We start from the raw sequence: 24,107 nt of genomic DNA on the forward strand, positions 1-24,107 counted from the left end.
GTTGATACCAGATCCCGAGTCAAGTCGTTGAGGAGACCTCCCGGGGCAGGAAACGGGCGAGAAGCTGGGTCGGGCGCCATAAGAATTGTGTCTCTTTTTAGTTTGAATCATTGGTCGCCGTTGGTTTGACATAGCTAATTCAGTACTGTTAATATTCTCATTCTGAAGGAAAGAACATCAATCAATCAATCTAGAAAAATGTAATTTGATCATTCTTAAACCATGGTCAAATTACTCTTCTATAAGTAAATAATACCTTTGAAGTGTGAAGGTCTGTAATTGGGTCGACGTTTTCGTCGAGCATATAATGAGCCATTTGGCGAGTCAACTCGGCCATGAAATCGTCTTCATCAATTACATGCTCTTGATGCTGGCTATCCGATGAAATTACAGGCAAACTTGATATGGAGGATTCATTTTGCCTATTACTGGTATCCTTGAATAACTCCGAAAACATAATTTTTTTCGGGTAATTGTTGCCCTCCGACGCCATATATAAGATCATACACCAAATTTGAACAACACTACTAATTAATTTGCTTGTAGCGCCTGTTGAATTATCTCTCAATCAACCACAATAATAATAATTAATATTACTATTGTAATATTGTTGTATCATGGGAAATTAAAAGAAAGAATGAATGAATATATATAGAAGAACAAAAAAGTTGGGGTTTTGAGTGGTTGGACACTTACATCTGTCCTGCTCCCCTCTCCCTGCCATTTGGTAGGAAGGGATCAACTAACCTCTTATTATGTTTTTTTTATAATAAAAACAACAACTTTATTACTACTCCATTCATTTTTATTCTTTCTAAACTACTACCTAGTTAGGATTACTATATATACTCCATTAATAATAATAATACATATGCTTCAATTGAAAGTAATTAAGGTATAAGTTATTCATCATGAACTTCCAATTTTACCTTTTTCTTTATTAGAGAAATCTGAATTTTGAAACTCTATAAATAATCCAAGGTTAGTGTAATAGTAAATAAAAGACATGTCCCATTATCATTGTAATTAAAATTGATTTAAGACAAAACTATATTGTTGGTTAACCATCTCCACCAGTGGACATATGGCTAATTAAGAATGTTTTTTAAAATGTCCGGCCAACCTATAACAACCAAATTAGAAAATTGATTTATTTATTATATATTCCTATATTTTTTTATCAGATTAAATAATATATAACAATTTCTATATATGAAAAAAGGTATTTTTGTAAAACAAGAGAAAAAAAAAAGAGAGTATATAATCTGTACACAATTAATTAATATATTTTGTGATGATTTAAAACCGATAATTAATTTATGTTTTAATTGAGGTAAATGGTAATTAATAAATTTTTGTATATATATATCGATACCTTCGATGATTTCGAAGTTGGCAACCAATTAATGTCCCATTTTCCATGCAATTTAAATAAGCTACTTACTCTGCGTGATTCTTCCCACTGTTCGAAATCTCATAAATACTATTCTTTTAATTAAAGATCTATAACATTTGGTTTCTTTCATTAATTTCAGGTCTTGTTGGGACTTGGGTTTATTTGAATAATTACATTAGTTTATTCAAATAATATATATTTTTTTATAAAAAAATAATAGAAGTGATTTTTTTTGGTAAAATAATTTATATGAAAACTTATTTAGAAATAAGGAGAAATTATTTTAATAATTTAGTAATATAATTGATGGATAGGAGATAGAATGACAAGGTTGTATCTATCTTTATTAATATATATATATATATTTTGTAACAAAAAAAATAGTAATATTTTGTTTTTAAAGTAGTTTGGTAATTTATATTGTTTTGGTATGTTTTGGCTCATTTCCTTTTTTACATGCTTGGCCTCTTTTATTTTATGATTTTTTCCTATTGAAAATTTATAATCTTAAAAAATAGTAACTATTAAACATGAGTACATGAGTACATGACTAGAGCTAGTTTGTTGTTAGGTATTTTTTATATTTTTTTTAGTCCGGACATGCAATCAATAATTTCATAAACTAAAAAATATTTACTTTATTTTTATAAATTTAAATATTAAATAAAAATATATTATAGTAACTTAATTCATTACAAATTCAAATAAAAAACAAGTAAAAATTTCAAATAACTTACAACCAATGTGGTAGTTCATATATAGTGTAACTTTTAATTAGACAAGTAACTATAATTAACACTTAAATCATCATCTCTCAATTGTTTCAATAATTTTACCTCAATTTTGTTTTCCTAGGTCACCTAGATTACTTATTACGGCTCAATGGTTCACAATAAACAAAGTGATTGTTTTCCTAGGTCACTTAGATTACTTATTACTTAAGACAAATTGTTTATTGGTGGAGATGGAAAGAAAAACTAGCTAGTTATCATTAGTACGACTCCTTTTTAATGTTGATTTGTTGAAATTAATTAATTTGGAGATAAATGATTATTGAACTCTTTTTTTAATTGATGTTATGTTTTCTACTAGGTTAATAACACTAGTCTAATAGAGGTTCTGAGTTTGAGTTTGTCAGGCGATAAATTCTACTCGCCGGGTTAATTAGTTAAGTGTGTTTGTGGGTTATGTGATTAACTTGCGAAAATTAACCATACTCGAAGGAGGCGGAACCCAACGTTCTAGAAAAAAAACTGATATCTTACATATTTATTTCTTTTTAAGTTTAGTGATTTTAATTCTGACACTTTCAATAAAAACCAGTCTAATGGAATTAAGTTTGAGAATATTTCAATGTAATTATGTTGAACTAGGTTGAGTTTTCTTAATTTGTTTGGTGTAAAGAAAAAAAATGAACAAAGAGAAACTATATATTTGATGTATAATCTTGATATAAGTAAATATAATATTTTGTTTGGTAATACAATTACAAAAATATTGTGACAATATTTTGAAGACTACTTGACAAAATATTAGTGTTCACCCAGTTGAAGTTTATTTAAAAGTGTAACTATACACTTTATAAAGTTAAGTCTTTATCTTGAGAACATCACTTCCAGTCTCAGTTTTGTATCTGTTATGATTTCGTGACCGAATGTTATATATATTTGGTGTCATAACCATAGTCTATCATGAAGTAATATATGTTAGAATCTTCTCAATAATGTTTTTTTATATGGATATAATCAAATTTTATTTTAGTAAACGACCTTAAATCATGAATATGATTCGTTTTTAAAAGAAGAAAGAGAGAAGATGCTGTTAGATTGGCATATTGAATCTTTATTATTCTGCCGAAGTCTTAGGATCATGTTCACACTTTAATTACACCACTCTCAAGAGTCTTCAAAATCACCTCACCTCACAAGTCAAGACCAACTATTTTCTATTTATTTTCTTCTGGTTGATTATAATAAAAAAAGGCAAATGTAAACATGAGACGCCCAAATAATTTTTAAGAATGTGTATCTAGTAATGCAAAAAGTAAAACCATTGACTGGACGAAAAAAGTCGTCTAGAAAGACAAATAGTACTATATATAATCATACTATATTCATTTTCATTTGTACGTGCATGATGGTGTTATAATTTGTAGCCTCTTGTCACTATCAAACAAATTTCAATTAGACACCATTATTGACTGAAAAAGCTTCAATCTTCAGATCTATAATATTACTTCACTTCTTCCCCTTCCCCTTCATCTCTGAATCTGCTAAGCTACTATCACCGCCAGCCATGGCAATCAAGACTCAGACCAAGCTCACATACATCTTCCGTTATTGCTGCTACATTCTTCTTCTTTACACCTTCTCTATAATCATCCCACTCCTTTATTCTTCATATTTTCCTCCTACTCCCCCCGATTCCTACACCTATAACCAAAACCAACCATTCGATCTCCTCTCTTTCCCTTCCGCCTGGAATCAACTCGCTTTCTCCTCAAAACTCCCCTCCAGGCGCCTCAAGATCGCCCTTTTCGTCAAGAGATGGCCCGAGAAGAACAGGGCAGGGGGTATGGAGCGACACGCATTGACCCTCCATCTCGCCCTTGCCAAAAGGGGACACGAATTACACGTCTTCACCGCTTCTTTATCTCCATCCTCTTCCTTTTTCGAATACTCGGGGACCAATATGTATTTTCACCTCTCCAAACCCGTCAATGGATTCCTCGACCAGGACACAGCCTGGGAACAGTTCCTGCAACAAAACAGGACAGTAAAGCCGTTTGACGTCGTCCACAGCGAGAGTGTCGGCCTGTTCCATACCAGGGCCGAGAAACTTCCTAATTTAGCCGTTAGCTGGCATGGGATCGGTTACGAGGCAATACACGGAGACATAATTCAGGAGCTCTTGAGAAGCCCTCACGAGGGTCAGTCGCAGGCACTTGTCAATCGGATTTCCAGAGTAGTAGATGAGGTCAGATTCTTCCCTAGCTATTCTCATCATGTTGCTACAAGCAACCATGTCGGAGATATCCTGAAACGAGTTTATATGATACCCGACGAACGAGTCCACATCATTCTCAATGGAGTTGACGAGGAAATCTTCAAGCCAGACCCTGTCGGAGCTTTGAGTTTCAGGCGGAAATTTGGAATTCCAAACTCGAATTTACTCGTATTAGGATTGGCTGGTAGATTGGTAAAGGATAAAGGGCACCCACTGATATTTGAAGCCCTCAAACAGATGTTTAAGGAAAACCCTTCATTTAAAGACAACGTTATGATCCTAGTGGCCGGGGATGGACCATGGGGACAAAGGTACAAGGATCTTGGAGGCAATATACGAGTTTTGGGGGCATTAGACCGAGCTCAAGTGGCCAGTTTTTATAACTCGATTGATATCTTCCTACACCCGACATTAAGAGATATGGGATTGGATCAGACGGTTATTGAAGCAACCCTTTGTAGTAAACCGGTGTTGGTTACTAGAGTTGCTAGCATTACCGGGTCTGTAATCATAGGACCGGAAGTGGGTTACACATTTTCGCCTACAGTGAAGTCACTGAAGAGAGCTCTTTATCAGGTTTGGGAAGATGGAAGATATGTTCTCCATAAGAAAGGGAAGGCGGCACGGGAAAGGGGGATGAAGTTGTTCACAGCTACTAAAATGGCGGCTGCTTATGAAAGACTGTTCCTTTGCATATCAGACAATAATGACTGCTTATATCAATCTTCAACAGGCTAAAGCAGAGTAGAAACAAACTTTATAATGGAGTTTTAATTCGTTTAAAGAAAAAACCCAATTCATCCTCACCCAGTTCAGTTATTACTATATAATCATTATGTAATGTTTCATTATATAGATCAATCATGAATTCAAATTTGATTCTGAAACCAGATCCTTCATTGTTTTCACTTGTAGATCCTTGATCCACTCACAAAATATAATGTATGTAGATATCAAACAGTACACCAAGAACAACTTCCCAGTTGAGTATGAATTTACCATTTGTCAGAATCAGAGTTTTCAGAAGAACCCTTTTCTCAGCTAATCATGGCGAACACAATTGAGCTGCCCAAGAAAATATATTTTTTAAACTAAAATAGAAAGAAGTGAAGAGGAAGTAAAAATAAAATTTGGGTTTGGGCTTGTTGGCTTGGGCCTATCCTACATAAAATAAAAATAAAAAAATTAATTTTCTCATTACTGTTTTGTTTACACTTTAATATTGGGAAGAATGGACTGTAATTGAATGTACATTTATACGAAAGGTTAAACATGTTAAGTTTTCAATTAAATTATGATATGATTGACATGACATTTTTTTTAAATTAATATATATTATATTTTTTATTTTTATTCATAATTTTTAAATAATAATTTTTTTATATTTTTAGAAGTAATAATAATAATTCATTTTTTTAAATTAATATATTTTTAATATTTATGTTTGAAATGTTAAAAATATATTAATTAAAAAAAGATGAATTATTGTTAATGTCTTTTAAAAATGTATAATTTGTTTGGTTAATGCTTCGAAAATGTAAAATTAAGTTTTATTATTTAGAAATAGTAAATAAAATTAAATATATAATATATATTAATTTTAAAAAATTGATATGACAATTATACGTGTCATCATTTAACAAAAAATTTAACTGATTTTGATATTTTGTCAAAGTAGTGACATAAATGAACATTAAACTCAATTACAATGGTATGAACGAACAAAAATTAGTTTAGTGATATACTTAAATATTCTGTTATAATTCGATGATAAAATTAACATTTTTCTGTTTTAATATTTTATCATATATTTAAATTGTTAACTCTCATCTTCCAAATTTTAGTTGAAATATCAGAAAAAAATACATTTATATGTTATTTTATCTACCCAACATCAAATTTTTAATTTTAAAATGTCACAAAAAATAAATAAATAATAATTATAAGGTTTGAGCATAGAGTTAAACACTTAGAATAACTGAATTGTGGAGAGGATAACTAATTCTACTTCATAAAACAAAATTTAAACTAGTGCTAACATTTAATTAAAATAATGAGATTTAAATTTGAGTAATCTTTATTTTGGTTAAGATGATAACTTTTAGAAAGTTAAAGATTTGGTTTGACCATATTTAATAGAGAAATTTAAAAATCTTATAAATTATTTTCTCAATTGGGATGAGTTTGATTTAATAGATTAGTGTAATAAATTAATAAAGATTTTTTTTTTTTTTATGAAGGGAAACATAATTCCCCATTAGCAAAATCCAGCAAAGCATTGCGAGTGCCAGCGCACAACTTAACGTGCAGATTTTGTCAACTTCTAATACGACGACGTATTCGTCGGCCAACTAACTCCAGTCTATTTCTCAAACAACATATAATTATTGATAATAAATTAATTTATAATTATAACCCTGGAAAAGGCAAATAAATAAAGCACTTCCTTTTTTAAGGTTATAATGCGTTTCCATTTTATGTTTGAACCAGTCATATTTGCATTCATTCAATCGTGCCTACTGGCGGTTTCAAAGAAAAGTACTCTCTTTTCACGTCATTTGTTCAAACCCATTCCTTGGCTTCCTCATCAGGACGACGTTCTTGAATCGCCATCTCCTGTTTCCTCTCTTCTCAATTTCTCAATTCGTTCTGTTGTTGTATCACTGTAAGCTCTTTCTCTGTTCATGTTTGTTCTTTGTTGTTTTAGATTTAGTTTCCTATTATACATTGATTTGGGTTTTGATCGATTGGATCTATGGAGTAATGGGTCGCCTTGGATTCTTTTTTTCAGCAGGTGTAAAGTGGAGTGACGGGAGAAAGAGAGACACTGAAGAGGTGAAGTGGCGATGGCGAATAGGATCGATCATGAGTATGATTACTTGTTCAAGATCGTCCTGATCGGTGACTCCGGGGTCGGGAAATCCAACATCCTTTCTAGGTTTACCAGGAACGAGTTCTGCTTAGAATCGAAATCGACAATCGGGGTTGAGTTCGCCACTAGAACACTAAAGGTAGTGTCTTTGTTAGATTGTTTTTCTCTTAGATTCCGTGTTGAATATTGATCATCTTTATTGTTTGCCCCCTTCTTTAAACTGTCTTGTCTTGATGATTGTTCTTACGATTTGGTCCTATTATAGCATACAATTGATTATTGATTCATCCAGCTTAATCTCTGATTCCTCTAATTGGATTGCATAAATGAGAAGGTCAAGGCTGAGAATATGTTCATTTGCATTATGGTCCTTTGTTTGGGGAATAAAGAAACTGTTTATTGTATTGCATAATATTGCTAATTTGGATTGAAGGATCTTATAAACTTAAAACCTAATAAGATGATTGAGTTATGAATGGTGTAATAATTGAGTTGATTTGAATTCAGGTAGAAGAGAAAACGGTAAAGGCACAAATATGGGACACTGCAGGACAGGAGAGGTATAGAGCAATCACGAGTGCTTACTATAGGGGAGCAGTGGGGGCTCTCCTTGTGTATGATATTACCAAGGCTCAGACTTTTGATAACATCCAGAGGTGGCTTCGCGAATTAAGGCAACATGCAGATTCAAACATAGTGATTATGATGGCAGGAAACAAGTCTGATCTAAACCATCTCAGATCAGTCTCAGATGAGGATGGACTGGCCTTGGCCGAGAGAGAAGGCCTCTCTTTTCTCGAGACTTCGGCTCTTGAAGCACTCAATGTTGAGAAGGCGTTTCAAACTATTTTGACTGAAATATATCATATCATCAGCAAGAAAGCTCTAGCTGCTCAACAAGCTGAAACTAATGCTGCTGTTCCTGGACAAGGGACCACAATCAACATTGGAGATCAATCTGGGAATATGAAAAAGGGTTGTTGTTCTACTTAGTAGAAATCATGGGTGCTTGGTTGGTTGGTCTATATATATTAATAATAATTTAATAAAAAGTTAAAAGGTTTGTTAGCAGATGTTATAACTTTTATTTTCAAAATTCAATTTTATTTTATTTTCCCCTCCCCCACAATTTTTGTCTTTTGTTTTTGTTTAAACCAAATTTGTAACTTAAAACAGGAGTATGACTTAGTTGTTATTTGATCTTCAATGTTTTGTTGTTCATTCATTTCTTTAATTGGAACTGCAATTGAAGAACCACAATATCTTTATTCTTAAAAGTCACAGCTTTTTAAATTCAAAAAAAATGTTTGCCGTTGTTGGTCCACGAGTATGCAGTGGAATTATCGTCTCCGACAATTTATTTTCTCATTGGATTTGCCGACCTCTCCTTTCTTGTTTGTTCCCAAACAAGAATGAATATTCATACAGTTGTAGGCCCACAAAAATAGTTTTATTTATCCGTTATACAGAAAAAAAAGGAGGGACAATCTCCTTTCTTCTTCTTCATCTTCTTGATCTGTGTGATTCAGCATTCTAGGGTTTCCACTTTGAAGGGAAATGGCGCAAAATGGACTTGGAATGGATCCCGTTGTCCTCGACGACATAATCAACAGGCTTTTGGAATCTAGGCAAACTAGAACTCTACGGCAAGTTCAACTCTCTGAGGCCGAAATCCGCCAACTTTGCACCACTTCTAGAGAAATTTTCCTCCAACAACCAAATCTATTGGAGCTCGAAGCTCCCATCAAAATCTGCGGTATTACTCTTCATTTGTTGCTGATCATACTGTTTAGGTGAATTTGAACTGAACCCACATTTTAAATTTTCAATCCAGGAGATATTCATGGCCAATACGGCGATCTTCTGAGACTATTTGAGTACGGTGGTTTTCCTCCTGACGCAAACTATTTGTTCTTGGGTGATTATGTGGATCGTGGGAGACAGAGTCTGGAAACAATATGTCTTTTGATTGCTTATAAGATTAAATATCCAGAGAACTTCTTTCTGTTAAGAGGAAATCATGAGTCTGCTTCTATCAACAAGATATATGGATTTTACGATGAGTGTAAACGCAGGTTTAATGTTAGACTCTGGAAAGTTTTTACTGAATGTTTTAACTGCCTTCCAGTGGCTGCTCTAATAGATGACAAAATCATTTGTATGCATGGTGGTCTTTCTCCTGATCTAATAAGTTTAGATCAGATAAGAAACTTACCTCGCCCAACTGATATTCCTGAATCTGGTTTGCTTTGTGATTTACTCTGGTCTGACCCCAGTAGAGAGATTAGAGGTTGGGAATCAAATGATAGAGGAGTTTCGTACACATTTGGATCAGATAAGGTTGCAGAGTTTTTGATGCAGCATGATATGGATCTTGTTTGCCGGGCTCATCAGGTAATATATTTATCATTTTGGAGAACAATTGTGTGTGTGTTTTAATGCAGCATGATATGGATCATTAAAATCTTGTTTTTTTTGTTTAAACAGGTTGTGGAGGATGGTTACGAATTCTTTGCTGATAGACAGCTTGTGACGATATTCTCTGCCCCAAACTATTGCGGAGAGTTTGATAATGCAGGTGCAATGATGAGCGTAGATGAAAGCTTGATGTGCTCTTTCCAGATTTTGAAGCCTGCTGAAAGAAGGCAGCGAGGTTTTTATGAATGAAGATGCACATGAATTTGGTTCTAATGGTAATATAATTGAATGAATGAATAGATATTGTGATCAGAATTCATCCAATTTCTGAAGATCGGATACTTTTGAAGTAATGTTGATGATTTCCCCATCATCTGTGTTGCAGAATCGCTGACTGATGTCGGGTGAAGAAGAAGAAGATAGGCTGGAGAGCCCTTCATCCATTACTCACTATGTATGTAATATAATATCTCAAGGCTTTGAACAACTTGCTGAAATTGTGTGTGTGTTAATAGTAGTGTAACTGTAACAACATTCATCTCTTGGAATTGTGTGTATGAATTTTCGTTTTTATTGTAAAATTTTCAGCTTGATCAATTAATATTGTGTTGCAACATTTTTATTTTGTTTTTAAATTTAGAAAATTAACCCTACTTCTGCATCTTACTGCCCATGTTTCATAGTAGTTAGTACAAGTTATAAATACAAATTTAAACTCTCAAAATACCTAATAAATCTGTATTCATTATATATGTATCATAAAAATGTTTTTTAAATAATTTTAAATACAGGTCATGTATTTAGGCCCAATTAATATTTGAATTCCAATTTGTACCACTTTTCATGGAAGAGATTCAGTTTTTTTTTTTTTTTTTTTTTTATCAAATGTTAATATAAAGAGATCAAAATTGAGTCCAATTACGAGCACGATTATTTATATATTTGAAATTTAATAATTATATTTTATTTATTATTTCAAACTATATTATCTTAAAAGAATAATTTTATTTTATCATATTTTTTACGAGAAATATGAGTTTAATCATTTTTTTTAACATTGTCATTTGGTGATACATATTTGAATTTTTTTTGTTGTGGAATTTGAACGAAATTCAATATATTATTGGAATTTGGAAAGAGACGGTTAAAACAACAAGATTTACAAGATAGATACCTGACTAGACAGAAACCAGAGAATAATTTAATAAAAGTTTAATGATATTTACAGTGTTATATTGAATATTAGATCCTGAAAAATGTTGATTCGTTTGGGGACTGCATTATTCTTCGCGAACCTTTGTTTTTTCATTTTGTTTTGAACTCTGTATATCATATTGTGTTTTTGTTGTCGTGTTTATAAGATCATCTACAATTTTTTTTTTTACAATTTCACCAAATATAATTGTAATATAACTTAGCTCAAAACAGAAGCAAAAAAACTACAATGACTTGATTGATTTTTTGACATTGGTTATTTTTGTGTTGCGGAACCGGTCTAATTATGTTCCTTATCTGCATTCATCACACATACTGTATGTAATTTATAAAATTATTAGTTTATAAATAAATATTCAATTTTAGCTTTTTTCATAGAGTGAGTCATGCCATTCATGAGGATTCAAGGAATAAATGTATGTGATAAGATTGTAAGTAAAAGAATCTGGCTTCTCTTCTTACTTTTCAAAATACAAAATAAAAGAATTGGATAATTAAAAAAAATGTTCATTTTAAAACTCTATATTGGCCTAATATATTTAATTACAATAGATGAAGTGGTAGTTTCCATTGATATTGAAATTCTCAGAATCTATTTTTTTACAGAAATTAACATGATCGTTCTCACTTCATATCTCATAGCCTTGTTTTCTTCTATCTTGACACATTTCACTGGATCAAGCTCCCTTGTTCTCCGGGTGAATATGAGTACTTCTCTTCTGCTGCCCGTGATGCATTTTCCTGTGCGTCGTTCTCTTGCTTTTCAAGTTTCAACACCAAGACCGGTCATAGAGTAAGACAATATATGCAGTTGCATAGAGCCCCAACTTCTTAAGCCCCAAATTTTAAATAAATAATAATATTATTAATTATATATTATATTATTAATCATCTGTTTTTCCTTTTTTTTTCATATTAAATATATATTATACAATATAATAACTTTTTTATTTCTTTATATCTCATTTTATATTAATATAATTAAAAAAAAAAGATTATTTACAATTTTTGGGACCACAAAATTTAAATTTGCATTGAGTCCCCAATTTTCATTGTGTTTTTTTCATTTGGATTACCTTTGTGTTTCTTGAAATAACGACAGGTTCAGAAAATACAAAATTCAAGTTAATTTCCCTTCAAAAGTTTCAGTCATCCAATGAAAAAGAATAGGAATCTAGGATCTCCATATATGATTGAGAATTCTCTGCTGCAGGCAATGATGAATAATGCTGCAGCTCATAGCCTTTGTAGCTCCAAGATACCGATTTTCCAGTTTTGTGTAAATTTACTTGTTATTCTCCTATCCTATATTGTCTTAGAGCAACTGCATCAGTTATTCTAAATCTGAATATCTAAAATACATTAAAACAACATAAACCTATTTTAGCATCTCAAATTTTAAATGGTCAATACATCAGTTATTCTAAATTTTACAATTCTATCCTACAAAATTATAAAATATTCATTCCCTCCAAAATTCTATCCTACAAAATTATAAAATATTCATTCTCTCCAAAATCTATTATTATAATAAGAGAGAAAGAAGAGAGAAAGAATGGTAGAGAAGAGAGAGGAGAGATAAAGAATTATTAAAAAATTATAGAAGAGAGAGGAGAGAGAAAAAATTATTAAAAAATTATAGAATTTGTATTTGGTATGCTATATTTAAACTAGGAGAGTCAAAATTTTAGAATTAATGTTTAGATTAACTGATGTATGGTCTTTTTTGAAGATTTTTTTATTAAAAAATCTAATATAGCATAGATGGTTGTGTTTAGAGTAACTGATGCACTTGCTCTTACAGTTTATGGGTACCAGAAGTAGTCTTCCCTTGCCATCTTGGTAATGTCAAATTCCTCTTGTAATGTCAAATTTGAATGAGTAGCTAATTAGAGATTTTAATTTGAATCAGCTATTCATTCCATCATCATTGTCATTAATAAATTATTTATGATCTATCTTTGAGTAGGAGACTGATATCATCACAAATTTGTTCTATTTTATTCTGGAGGATTTATATTTTATTGGGGCACAAATTATTACACACAATGTTGGGTTTTTGTCTTTCTAGTTGGAGAGACTCAACTTAGTATAGACTTATTTAGGCACATATGATATAGTATATATGAAGATATAGTATGAAGAAACATTATTACTTTTCATCTAGGTTCTAAGTAGGATTTATTGAACAACAAGAGAGAAGATTAAAAACAAATTTAAGGGTTTAAGTTAGCAAATTTAAGACTTTAAACGTTGATAGATGGTTGGTTATATTTGAGACTACATTCTGAATAGTCAAATTATATTTTCTGAGGCTTCTAAGTCAATCCAAGAGAAACTATATAATTGCAGAATTAGTAAGGTTGATTGATCTTACTATTTCTTGTTCTTTGTTGTTATTGCCAAATTTGTTGTGTGATCTTAATACAATTGACTCTTGTATTGGTTATATCTAAAGTGAACTCTTACTTGTAACATTGCTGATTATAGTGAATTGTTAAGTGACTCTTACATGATTTTTACTCTCGATTTAAAAAAAAAAAACATTTACACGCTACAATTTGTCTTGCATTGTCGATTAAATTCATTTTATTATGTTAATCTTTTATACCCAATTAATTGAGAAAGTGTTATGTTTTGAAGAATACATTTTCCCATCAAAATGATATTAGAGTCTAATTTTTTGTTTGAGTATAAGGATGAAAACTAACACATCTAGTATTCTCTTCCACTAAGTGTGTAGAAAAAAATGTGGATGATTGAAATATTTTGCATAGACAATTATGTGGTTATATTCGTCAATATGTTTATGACAATGTTTTGAACCATTTGATCTCTATTACTGATGCTCATACTCTTTGGACTAAACTTGAAAATTTGTATAAGAAAAAAAAACAACTAATAACAAGTTATTTTTGATAAAACAATTGATGTCCTTAAAGTATCAAGTTGGTTCTCCGATGAATATTTTTGTAAGAATTATTAATTAATTGGAGGCGATAAAACTCAGTTTTGATGACGAGATACAAGATTTATGTTTACTTGGTACTCTGCCTAACTCATGAGAGACTTTTAGAATAACTTAGTCCAATTCTTCTACATATTATGTTCTCTCAATGAATTTAGTAAAAACAATGTGTTGAATTAAGGGATGAGATGAAAAATACAAGATTGTTCTTTATAATCTGATTGCCTTGATTACAGAATCTAGGGGAGAAGTAAATGGCGAGATGTAAGTAATCGTAGTAATCTTGTGGGGCTTCTAATAAGTGATCAAATGTTGAATGTCATAATTGTGACCTGAATAACCATATCAAGAAAAATTATTTTAAATTGAAGAATGAGAATAAGAAAAAAAATCAGAACACAACTACTCTTTCCAACTACAAAGAAGGTAAAAATTATGATGATTTTACTATTATTGATGATTTTCTTACTATTTGTTATAATGATGTTGAGAATGTGTCATGTGATGAGATGGATTGAATTGTAGATAGTAGTGTTTTTACTCATGCTACATCACGTCGAGATTTTTTCTCAACATATGATGCTGGTGATCTTGGTATTGCACGTATAGGCAATAATAGTCAAGGTAAAGTGATTGAAATTGGTTTGAATGATATTCGATTCTATAATTCTTTTTCTAGAGGTGAATGAAGCTTATAAAGGCATCAATGGTTGTTGCTAAAGGCAAGAGACTTTCGAATTTATAAACTGTTCATTTTGAAATATCTAAATGTTACATCAACACTTGTAAAACTGATTATTTTCTAAGTTGTGGTACAAACGTTTGTCTCATATTAGCGAGAAATGTCTAACTATGTTGTCTCATATTATGTCGTTAAGTTGTCGGGTTGACATTGCCCTCCAAGGTCAAAGGAGTTTGTGTGGTTTTGTTCTCCTAGTTTGAGAGACCCAATTTGTTATGAGCTTTATTTAGGCCCACATTATATAAAGTGAAAGACCATTTTTTTTATATAGATTTTCAGAAGGTTTTACAGAATAACAAAAGAGCGAGCAGGGCAAAAACAGATTTACCGATTTGAGGTAGCAACTGAAGAAAATTTCTGTTTGTCGGAGTTTGTACCGTTTGATCGACTTCAAACGTTGACAGCTCGTTGGTTATTTCTAGAGTTATGTTTCTCAACGGTGAAAATCTGTTTTCTGAGCTTTCTAATTCAATTCAAGAGAAACCAAAATTACAGAATTTGTAAGGTTGATTGATCTTGCTTTTGTTGTTATTATCAAGATAGTGGTGTGATCTTGATGTAATTGATTAGACTCTAGTAGTGGTTATATCTAGAGTGAACTCTTACTTGTAACATTATTGATCTCGATGCAAGATAGTGAATTGTTAAGTGGTCTATATAGGTCCCGTGGTTTTACTTTCGATTTAAATAGAAATTTTTCAATGCTAAAACTTGTCTTATATTATTGATTCAAGTCATTCTGTTTTGTTTATCTCTTATACTCAATTAATTTTGAAAATATTTTGTCTCATCAACCAAGTGACTTTACAAACATGTCCATAACATTCATCACGAGAAATAACTAAATGAAACCAGTGACACAATAATTCTCCTTCCCTTATTATTGTTTACCACAAATTCTTTTACTATGATGATCACAAAATCAAAACGACAGGTTTGTAATACCATTTGTACTAACAGCAGAATATGCTCATCCAACTGAAATGCTATTTCTTGGATTTGCTGGTCCATCTGTGATAGGGCCTCATCTCTTCACTCTATGGATGGTGACACTAGTTTAAACGGTTGAAGCACATTGTGCTTACCATTTTCCATTGTGCCTTTCTAACTTCTTACCTATATATGGAGGGTAATTAATTAAAAGTCAATTTCTATAAATTTAACTTTTTTATTTATGAATTGTGATAATATATATGTATTTTGGTCATTCTGCAGTTCTGATTTTCATGACTCTAATCATCAACCTCTCTACACCAAGTCGGGAAATTATTCTTCAACTTTTGTTTACATGGACTGGTATGTTCTTCATGCTTAGCTTGCTGTTTTATAAATATTTCAAATATATTTCAATTAAGAACTTGTACTAATTGGTGGCCCTCACAATTGAGCTAGTTGTTTCAATTAATTTTAACTGTTATATATAACAAAATAAAAAAATAAAAAAAATTTGTCTTTCACATATTGGTTGGCTTTGTAGATTAATGGGATGTCCTAATGGGTAGATTGATGGGGGTCTGGGCTTACACTTACCCAGGGCTGGCCCTGGGTGTACTTAAAATTAGCCCTGGGTGTACTTAGCTGTTTTCTCAAATCAATGTGCTGGGGGCTTGAAGTTGTATTGGTTATATTAATTTTGTCAGAATTTTTGGGACAGACAAAGGCTTATAGTAAATTGAAAATCAGTGTAGCCAAATGCAGGCGTATTTGATAGATACATAACCATTTAAAGAATTTAATAGAAACAAATATTTATTATGTCATTTTAAAATACTACATTTGAAACATAAACCATATATAATAAATAATAAATAATAAATAATAAAATCAATAAATATTCAATGTTCAACAACTGTTATAGTTCCCGATAGAAGTAGTTGCATATGCAAATCCTTATTGAAATATGTATTTTATTTTGTGGGGTAGTTTAAAAGTATTTGTGGTTTAATTTTATTTTAAAAGCATTCAAATTGAAAGAATAATAGAAAAGAAATTCATCACTATCATAGTCTTTTATATATTTAAAGATGAGAAATAAAACATAAAACAAACCCCCCAAGTAACAAAAAGGGGCCAAAAGCACAAGCTAGTTTCCATGAAACAGTCGTTAATTAAAACAAAACAGCAAATTATCCAAAACAAACAAACAAACAAACAACAACGAAAACAACAACAAAAAACACGTCACTCCTCCTTGTCTTCTCCTCGTATGTTGTTGATGCGGTCCCCTCCTTTGAGATCTATCACCACCACGCTGACGTTATCTTCGCTTCCCCGTTCCATAGCCAGCTTGGCCAACACCATAGACGCAAACGTGAAATCCTTGTTCAGGTTGCCCTCTTCCGACAACAACAACGATAAATCTCCTTCCATCGCAGCCGCCGTCTTCGGAAACTTTCCTCGCATACACCTCCTTACAATTGCACAAGCCTTCTCGTTGGATATCACGTCCCACAGACCATCGGACGCCAAAATCAGAAAATCATCGGTTTCATCCCGCTCAGTTATAGTTATCTCCGGGTCACAGGTGACATACGGTTTCAGATAGGGATCACCTGGTTAAGAATAATAGATGCATGTCAGTCAAACAAATAAATAACAAAATTACAGTCTTCAAAAAAGCTTCAGGTCATTACCAATAGCTCTTGACATAGCCAGAACACCAAAAACCCTAGCGCCTCCCCAGTGTATGACTCTCCCTCCGATAGATTCGATACGGTTCAGCTCATCAGGACGATCCGGCTGTTATTTATTTAGTGAAAGATCGATGTTAGACAAAACTCAAAATAGAAATTAAAAAAAGTATATTCATGTATGCCTTTTGATCGATGGAGAGAGCTACGGCCCTGCCGTCACGGCAGAGGACGGCTCTGGAATCTCCGCAATTAGCGATGACGATCTTGTCTGCAGTGAGGATCGCCACAACAGCGGTTGAACCGACGGCGTAACAGTCAGGAACCTTTAGACCGCAGCGACAGTTTCTATCTGCGAGAACATTCGTGACCCATGCAACCGCTTCTTCATCCATGCGGAAGAAGCTCTTCTCCATAGCCTTCACCCATTCATCCTTCCATCCTTTAGTCTCCAGCTCTTCCTTCACCAGCAAGTGAAATCGATCTCTGCACCTCTTCGACACCTGATGAACCAAACAGTTTTATTACTTATAATAATCCCGATTCACCAACATTTTTACATAAACTTGAAGAGATCTACTTACATGAGTGCATCCATGGCCGTCGTAGACAGCGAAATAGTGGAATGGTTTGGTTTCTTCAGCATCTGTCTGGATCAAACCAGGATACAACGCCACATAATCTTCCATGTCATTCCTCCTTCCACAGTCCGATATCTTACCAAACAGCGGCGAATCCTCAGCTCCTTGGACGGACCCAGCTTCCGGCGTTTCGACCTTGAAACGCCTGACTTCCATTCTCCGGCGCCTGGCCGTCCTCGTCTTCCTCACGACCGGTGGTGGTGCCGCCATCGATGCCTGCCTCTGAAGAGGTAACCCGGAAGGAATTTCTGCCATTACAAGAAAGTTTGCAAACAAGAACTTCAAAGCACAACAAGAATAGATTAAATCTTAAAGTTTGTTTGTCATTTGTTATTTCATGACATGTTTTCTTAGTAACAGCGTTAATGGAAGATTGAAAGCAAATAAAGAAGAAAGAAAGTGACTGAAAAAAGAGAAGGAGAGAGAAAATATGTGAAGAGTGGTGTGAAGAAGAGAAGGCAAGGAGCAGCCATTAAAACAAGGATTCTTGGGGAAGAGGACAACTTTGTACGTGTTAACAATCCATGAAGAGAGAGAAAATAAAACATTAGACACACCTTAATCACTCTCTCTCCTTTGGTTTGGGATTTTAAGTACTAATTAAGTAGTAAAAGAGGATGTGGAAGAATATATCTGGTTATGGGGACCAATTAACCTCATGCAAATTATATATTTCTAATACTAATTCTTTTACAAAATAACACATGCAAAGTATTCTACTGTCCAACAACTTAGTTTACTTCTTTAAATATTAATTATCTTCTCTAACTGTTTTGTATTCATTGTTATTTAAAATATTAATCTACATTCTCATTTTTTTTTTTTTTTTGTTTCTTGACAGATAATATTTATCATTATAATGTAGGTGATGATGTAGTGGGTTTGAATTAATATTTATTTACCATCAAAAGTAAAATTAGAAAACTAAGGGCTTGTTTGATATTCTTTTTACAAAAAAGTTTTTCTTATCACAATTTTATTTCAATCACTCAATACATTAATTAAAGTATTTAAAAAATGTTATTTTATAAAGTTTAAAATTTAAATATAAAAACATTATAGTAATCAATCAATTATAAATTCAAATAACTTATAATTTCATTAAATAATTTTTTAAATTTTCAAATAATTCAATATCAAACTAGCTCTAATGTAGAGATGTAAATAAAATAATTAAAATTGTAATAAATTCCAAAATAAATTTAATGTACATGCATTCAAATGAGAAGAGGGATTGAGGTGGCGATTAGGGCAGTGTTTGTGCTGTTGAAAGGATGAAGCTCGACCGTCGATCTTATCGAGGTTTTTTTTCCCTGTCCACCCATGCTTACACGTAGAACCAATTTTTTTGATGTTGACCCGACATATAGACTGAGATAAATAGAGAGAGAAAAGAAAGGGGGGAGAAACCGGTTTTGGAAAACCGAAAAAAAGTTGCACAGGAAAAGAGAGGGTTTTGAAAACAGCTGTTTGTTTCGTCATCAGTCGTCAAAATAACAGGCAAAATTAAACAATATTATTTATGAATTTCTCAAACTCCCGAGGTAATGAAGACGATACGTGTTGAATAATATAGAATAGTCATCACTAACGTGGACCAATCACACAGGATTATGTGGATATATTCATCGGTTATCATGACACCTGGTGTTTCTCATGCAATTAAGTCTTGTTCGGTTTAAACTTATTCAAATAATTTTTGTAGTAAATAATCTAAAAAACGGTAATTTTGGGGATAAAAATACTTAAATAATACTAATATTTGATGAAAATATTATTATTTCGATGTTAGAAAAATATTTTAGTATTTTGATTAAAAAATTAAATAATTAAATTGATTAAATTATAAAAAAAAAATCATGTTTTTTCTTTACATTATTAAAAAAACTCATCCGAACATGCCTGAGCTTGTTTGATGCTGAGTTTCTAGGATTATTTTTACAAAAACAAATCTACCACATTTTATTTTTTTTAACAGTTAAATCACTTCATTCATAATTAAACTATCAAAATACTTCTATTTTAATTTAATAAAATTTAAACGTAAAATGTAAAAGGATGTTATCAAATTTAACTAACTAAAAATCTAATAACTTAATTTTTTTATTTAATAATTTTTTTTTTTTACTTAATAGAAATCCAAAATCAAACAAGTACATAGGACCTTGTTTCAATAAATAAATTTGTTTATTTTAATTATCTACCCATTCATAATTCTTTAACAAAAACTCCATCTCATTTCATTTAAAGAGGCGGTTGAATCAAAACAACCATCAAAATAAATTTATATACTTATAATAAAAAAAAGTTAAAAAATAATAGAAAAAATATATATGAAAGAAATATTTACTTCCTATCATCAAATTTACCACTCACTTACAAATACTTCCATTGTAAAAATTGTCACAGAAAGAATCGGCCCTAACAAAACTCGCAAATTTTCGAGCTAGAACAGCCCAATCCCAGAACAGTCCATTTACTTAAAAATAATTAAAATATATGTATTGTATTTTTAAACATAAAATGTTATAATATAATTGTGTAAGATAAAAACTAAAAAAAAATTATTTGGTTTGGATTTAAATCTTATCAAAAACAATTTTATTTTATTAATTTTTTAAACTAAATATAGAATAAAAAAAAATTCAAACATTTTTTTTCCTAAGGCTTGGGCCGGCTCTTGGACGTAGATTGAATCATTTAATGCATTAAAAATTTAATTTTTATTTCAACTTTTAATTTTTATTTAAAACAGTCCCTTAACTAGGTCTTGAGTAAATTTGATCTTAGACTTTCAGATTAAATAAAATTGACCTTTTAAAGTTAAAAGTGAGATCGATGGTCATGTTAGTTCTCATTCGTAAAAAAAAAATCAAAAATAATATATATATATATATATATATATATATATATATATATATATATATATATATATATATATAAAATTGACCTAATAAATTAATTACTTCTTAACCTATTTTTCTTCGATCAATTTTGACCCAAATTTTATTCTGAAAGGGATATAATTATTAATTATTATGAAACATATTAATTAGTTAGGTATTTAATAAAATAGTATATATATCAATATAAAAACAATTGAATAATAAAATAAATATAAATATAATTAATTGTAATATTTTATTAAAAAGACATTGTATTTAAATATAATTGAAAATATTTTTTTTCTGACAAAAACATATATTTATTTATATATGTTGCATTAAATAGGAAATTAAATTTATAATTAGATTAAACTTTTTAAAAATTTCTAATTAAAATAACAAATTAACGTGAATAGGTTTTTTAAACAATATATATATATATATATTATTAAATTAATTATTTTATTAAAATTAAAATGTATAACTTAAAAAATAGAATTATCAAGAATTAATTAAGATTTTTAAATTATAATTACACACTCATAAGGACAAAATCATATTTTTTAAATGTGGTTTATTTTTTAAAATTTCATATATTAGTATTTAAATACAATTATAAATTTATTAATCTTTTTATTAAAGTTTGTAACTTAAAAAATATTATTAATACTAAATAACATTTTTTCTTTTTTACTAATTACAACTAAACATTAAATCTTCTAAAATATATATTATTATATACAAAAAAATTATAACTTAACAATAACTTACAAAATTGATTAATGATTTTTACCTTGTACATTTTAATAAAAAATTAATTAATTTATATTATATGTATTTAAATAATATTATGTATATTTTAAAATAAAACATTTCGACAATAGTTATCCATATGAAGGTTATAAAGTAGTATACCCCACTAGGTGATCTTGATTTGGGTGACCCACATATATCAAAATGCACAAAAGCTTAATAATTCTGATTTTCCTTTCGATTTAAATTATATAAATGATACATCTTTTCAAGTGCACATTTAAAACCTCACATAGCACGTTCTTTTTAGTCAACATAGCTAAGTTTTTCTCGCTAATATGAGCCAAACGTTTGTACCACAACTTACAAGAAGAATCAGCTTCACAAGTGTTGATTTAACATTTAGATATTCCAGAACAAACAATATACAAATTCGAAAGTCTCTTACCTTTAGCAACAACCATTGATCCCTTTTTAATCTTTCATTCACCGCCAGAAAAAAAATTAGAAGCCTTCATCATCCAATCTTTCAACCGATAAAAGATTGAAGCGAATATCAAGAATGTGCTTAACCCCTTTTAGAACAATAATACCATTAGTCATCTCAACATAAATATTACCAATTCCAACCACTTGAGTTTGACCAGTATTGCCCATACAAGCAATACCAAAATCACCAGCCTCATATGTTGAGAAAATATCACGTCGTGATGTAGCATGAGTAAAAGCACTGCTATCTACAATCCAGTCCATCTCATTACAAGACACATTAACATTTTCAACATAATTATAACAAACGATAAGGAAATAATAAACAATAGCAACATCATCATGATTTTTACTTTCTCTATGGTTGTGTTATGATTTTTTTTTGTTCTCATTCTTCAATTTAAAACAATTTTTCTTAATATGTCCCTTCAGGCCACAATGATAACACTCAACATTTTCCCACTTATTAGAAGCCACACGAGATTTTCTACGATTACTCACATCTCATCATTTACTTCTCTCCCTGGATTCTGTAACCAAGACCTCTGATTGTAAAAACAGTCTTGTGTCTTTCGTCTCATCTCTTCATTCAACACACTATTTTTTACTAAATCCATTGAGAGAACACCATCTGGAGTAGAATTATATAGAGTTGTTCTAAAAGTCTCCCATGAATTAGGTAGAGTAAGCCATGTATCTCGTCATCAAAACTGAGTTTCATCGCCTCCAAATTGATTAACAATTGCCACAAAAGTATTCAAGGGTCATTCATCAGAGAACCAATTTGATACCTTAAGGGCATCAATTGTTTTATCAAAAGAAGTTTGTTATTACCTATTTTTCTTTCATACAATTTTGCAAGTTTAGTCCAAAGAGTACGAGCATCAGCAATAAAAATCACATGGTTCATAACATTGTCATCAACCCATTGACGAATATAACCACATACTTGTCTATGCAAAAATTTACAATCATTCATACTTTTTCTGCATTCATTCATACTTTTTTCTGCATTCTTAGCTGAAGTGAACACGGGAAAATGAAAACTTTTCACATACAGTACATATTTCATTTTAGCCTTCCAGATATATAATTAGAACTATTCAAGCTCACCATTTTGGATGTGTTAGTCTCCATACTTATACTCAAATAAAACCAAGCTTTGATACCACTTTGATGGGAAATGTATTCTTCAAAATAGAACGTTTTCTCAACTAACTGAGTATAAGAAATGAGCAAAACAAAATGAAATCAAAACGACAATGCAAGACACATTTTAACATAGAAAACCTCTTATTAAATTGAGAGTAAAAATCACGGGACCAGTCAGGCCACTTAACAATCCACTATCATCAACAATGTTATAAATATGGTTCAATCTAGATATAAACAAACTAGAGTCTAATCAATTGCATCAAGATCACACAACAATCTTGGTAAATAACAACAAAGAGCATAAAGAGTAAGATCAACCAACCTTATAAATTCTGCAATTCTCATTTCACTTCAACTAACTTAGAAGACCCGGAAAACAGATCTTCACCATTTAAAATGTAGCCCCAAAAACAATCAACAAGTTGTATACATTTTAAGTCGATCAAACGGTGCAACTCCAGTAAACGAATTTTTTTTTTAGCTTCTACCCAAACCCTTGAATCTGTTTTTACTATGTTCTCTCTCATATTGTTCTCAAAACCCAATTAGCCTAAATAAAAAATATTCCTTCACATTATATATTGTGGGCCTAAATAAAGCCCACACCAAGTTGGGTCTCTCCAACTAGGAGGATAAAACCCAACAAATGGTTAGTCGTATGTGTCACGAGAAAGTTGAATCAACAACTCACTTACTTTTGTATTGTTGAGAGTGACTAGTATCTGAAGTATTTTATGAATTATTACTAGGATTCATTGGGTGATGCTCGAGCTTTTAGGTAGTTGTTGGAAAGTTTGGATTGATGCATCTGATATGATAGACATACATATTAGGGTTATCATCTTAATTATGTTTTAGTGGACTATCTAAGTAGAGAGAAATCGTCAAACTTTCAATGATTATAGTCGTCTGATGTGTATCTTTCATAATGTTATTA

General features: G+C 31.0%; 4 protein-coding genes and 1 pseudogene across 5 annotated transcripts; 4 read left to right on the top strand and 1 right to left on the bottom strand.

Annotated features, from left to right (window-relative positions):
- The first annotated feature begins 3,615 nt into the window (after nt 1–3,615).
- On the top strand, nt 3,616–5,289 carry LOC124915552. Its single transcript, XM_047456292.1, has one exon. The coding sequence runs from the start codon at nt 3,692–3,694 to the stop codon at nt 5,138–5,140; it is 1,449 nt and encodes a 482-aa protein (XP_047312248.1). The 5' UTR covers nt 3,616–3,691; the 3' UTR covers nt 5,141–5,289.
- A 1,594-nt stretch (nt 5,290–6,883) lies between these two features.
- LOC124915554 (ras-related protein Rab11C) lies at nt 6,884–8,495 on the top strand. 2 transcript variants are annotated; one of them, XM_047456295.1, is made up of 3 exons: nt 6,884–7,067; nt 7,194–7,413; nt 7,782–8,495. In XM_047456295.1, the coding sequence occupies exons 2-3, from the start codon at nt 7,249–7,251 to the stop codon at nt 8,265–8,267; spliced, it is 651 nt and encodes a 216-aa protein (XP_047312251.1). In that variant the 5' UTR covers nt 6,884–7,067; nt 7,194–7,248; the 3' UTR covers nt 8,268–8,495. The 2 variants fall into 2 exon arrangements, with proteins under 2 accessions (XP_047312251.1, XP_047312252.1); XM_047456296.1 differs by having other exon boundaries at nt 7,197–7,413.
- An 84-nt stretch (nt 8,496–8,579) lies between these two features.
- LOC124915553 (serine/threonine-protein phosphatase PP1 isozyme 2-like) lies at nt 8,580–10,201 on the top strand. The gene is made up of 4 exons (XM_047456293.1): nt 8,580–9,030; nt 9,109–9,668; nt 9,762–9,967; nt 10,078–10,201. Exons 1-3 carry the CDS (start codon nt 8,832–8,834, stop codon nt 9,939–9,941), a joined length of 939 nt encoding a protein of 312 aa, XP_047312249.1. The 5' UTR covers nt 8,580–8,831; the 3' UTR covers nt 9,942–9,967; nt 10,078–10,201.
- Nucleotides 10,090–16,285, top strand: LOC124916286 (annotated as a pseudogene).
- A 513-nt stretch (nt 16,286–16,798) lies between these two features.
- Nucleotides 16,799–18,143, bottom strand: LOC124916288 (protein phosphatase 2C 3-like). The gene is made up of 4 exons (XM_047457012.1): nt 17,832–18,143; nt 17,433–17,750; nt 17,251–17,356; nt 16,799–17,169 (listed from the first exon to the last, which is right to left on the bottom strand). Exons 1-4 carry the CDS (start codon nt 18,141–18,143, stop codon nt 16,799–16,801), a joined length of 1,107 nt encoding a protein of 368 aa, XP_047312968.1.
- Nucleotides 18,144–24,107: the final 5,964 nt, after the last annotated feature.

Source organism: Impatiens glandulifera, chromosome 9 (genome assembly GCF_907164915.1).
Source record: "Impatiens glandulifera chromosome 9, dImpGla2.1, whole genome shotgun sequence".
NCBI classification, from domain to species: domain Eukaryota; kingdom Viridiplantae; phylum Streptophyta; class Magnoliopsida; order Ericales; family Balsaminaceae; genus Impatiens; species Impatiens glandulifera.

What these genes read in the sequence shown, in the direction of transcription:
- LOC124915552 (XM_047456292.1), top strand. Translation starts at nt 3,692, where the DNA reads ATGGCAATCAAGACTCAGACCAAGCTCACATACATCTTCCGTTATTGC.
- LOC124915553 (XM_047456293.1), top strand. Translation starts at nt 8,832, where the DNA reads ATGGCGCAAAATGGACTTGGAATGGATCCCGTTGTCCTCGACGACATA. An exon ending in AGCTCCCATCAAAATCTGCG is followed by an intron (nt 9,031 to 9,108) that starts GTATTACTCTTC and finishes TTTTCAATCCAG; the next exon opens with GAGATATTCATGGCCAATAC. An exon ending in TTGTTTGCCGGGCTCATCAG is followed by an intron (nt 9,669 to 9,761) that starts GTAATATATTTA and finishes TTGTTTAAACAG; the next exon opens with GTTGTGGAGGATGGTTACGA.
- LOC124916288 (XM_047457012.1), bottom strand. Translation starts at nt 18,143, where the DNA reads ATGGCAGAAATTCCTTCCGGGTTACCTCTTCAGAGGCAGGCATCGATG. An exon ending in CTCTCTCCATCGATCAAAAG is followed by an intron (nt 17,357 to 17,432) that starts GCATACATGAAT and finishes AATAAATAACAG; the next exon opens with CCGGATCGTCCTGATGAGCT. An exon ending in GGCTATGTCAAGAGCTATTG is followed by an intron (nt 17,170 to 17,250) that starts GTAATGACCTGA and finishes ATTCTTAACCAG; the next exon opens with GTGATCCCTATCTGAAACCG.
- LOC124915554 (XM_047456295.1), top strand. Translation starts at nt 7,249, where the DNA reads ATGGCGAATAGGATCGATCATGAGTATGATTACTTGTTCAAGATCGTC. An exon ending in TCGCCACTAGAACACTAAAG is followed by an intron (nt 7,414 to 7,781) that starts GTAGTGTCTTTG and finishes ATTTGAATTCAG; the next exon opens with GTAGAAGAGAAAACGGTAAA.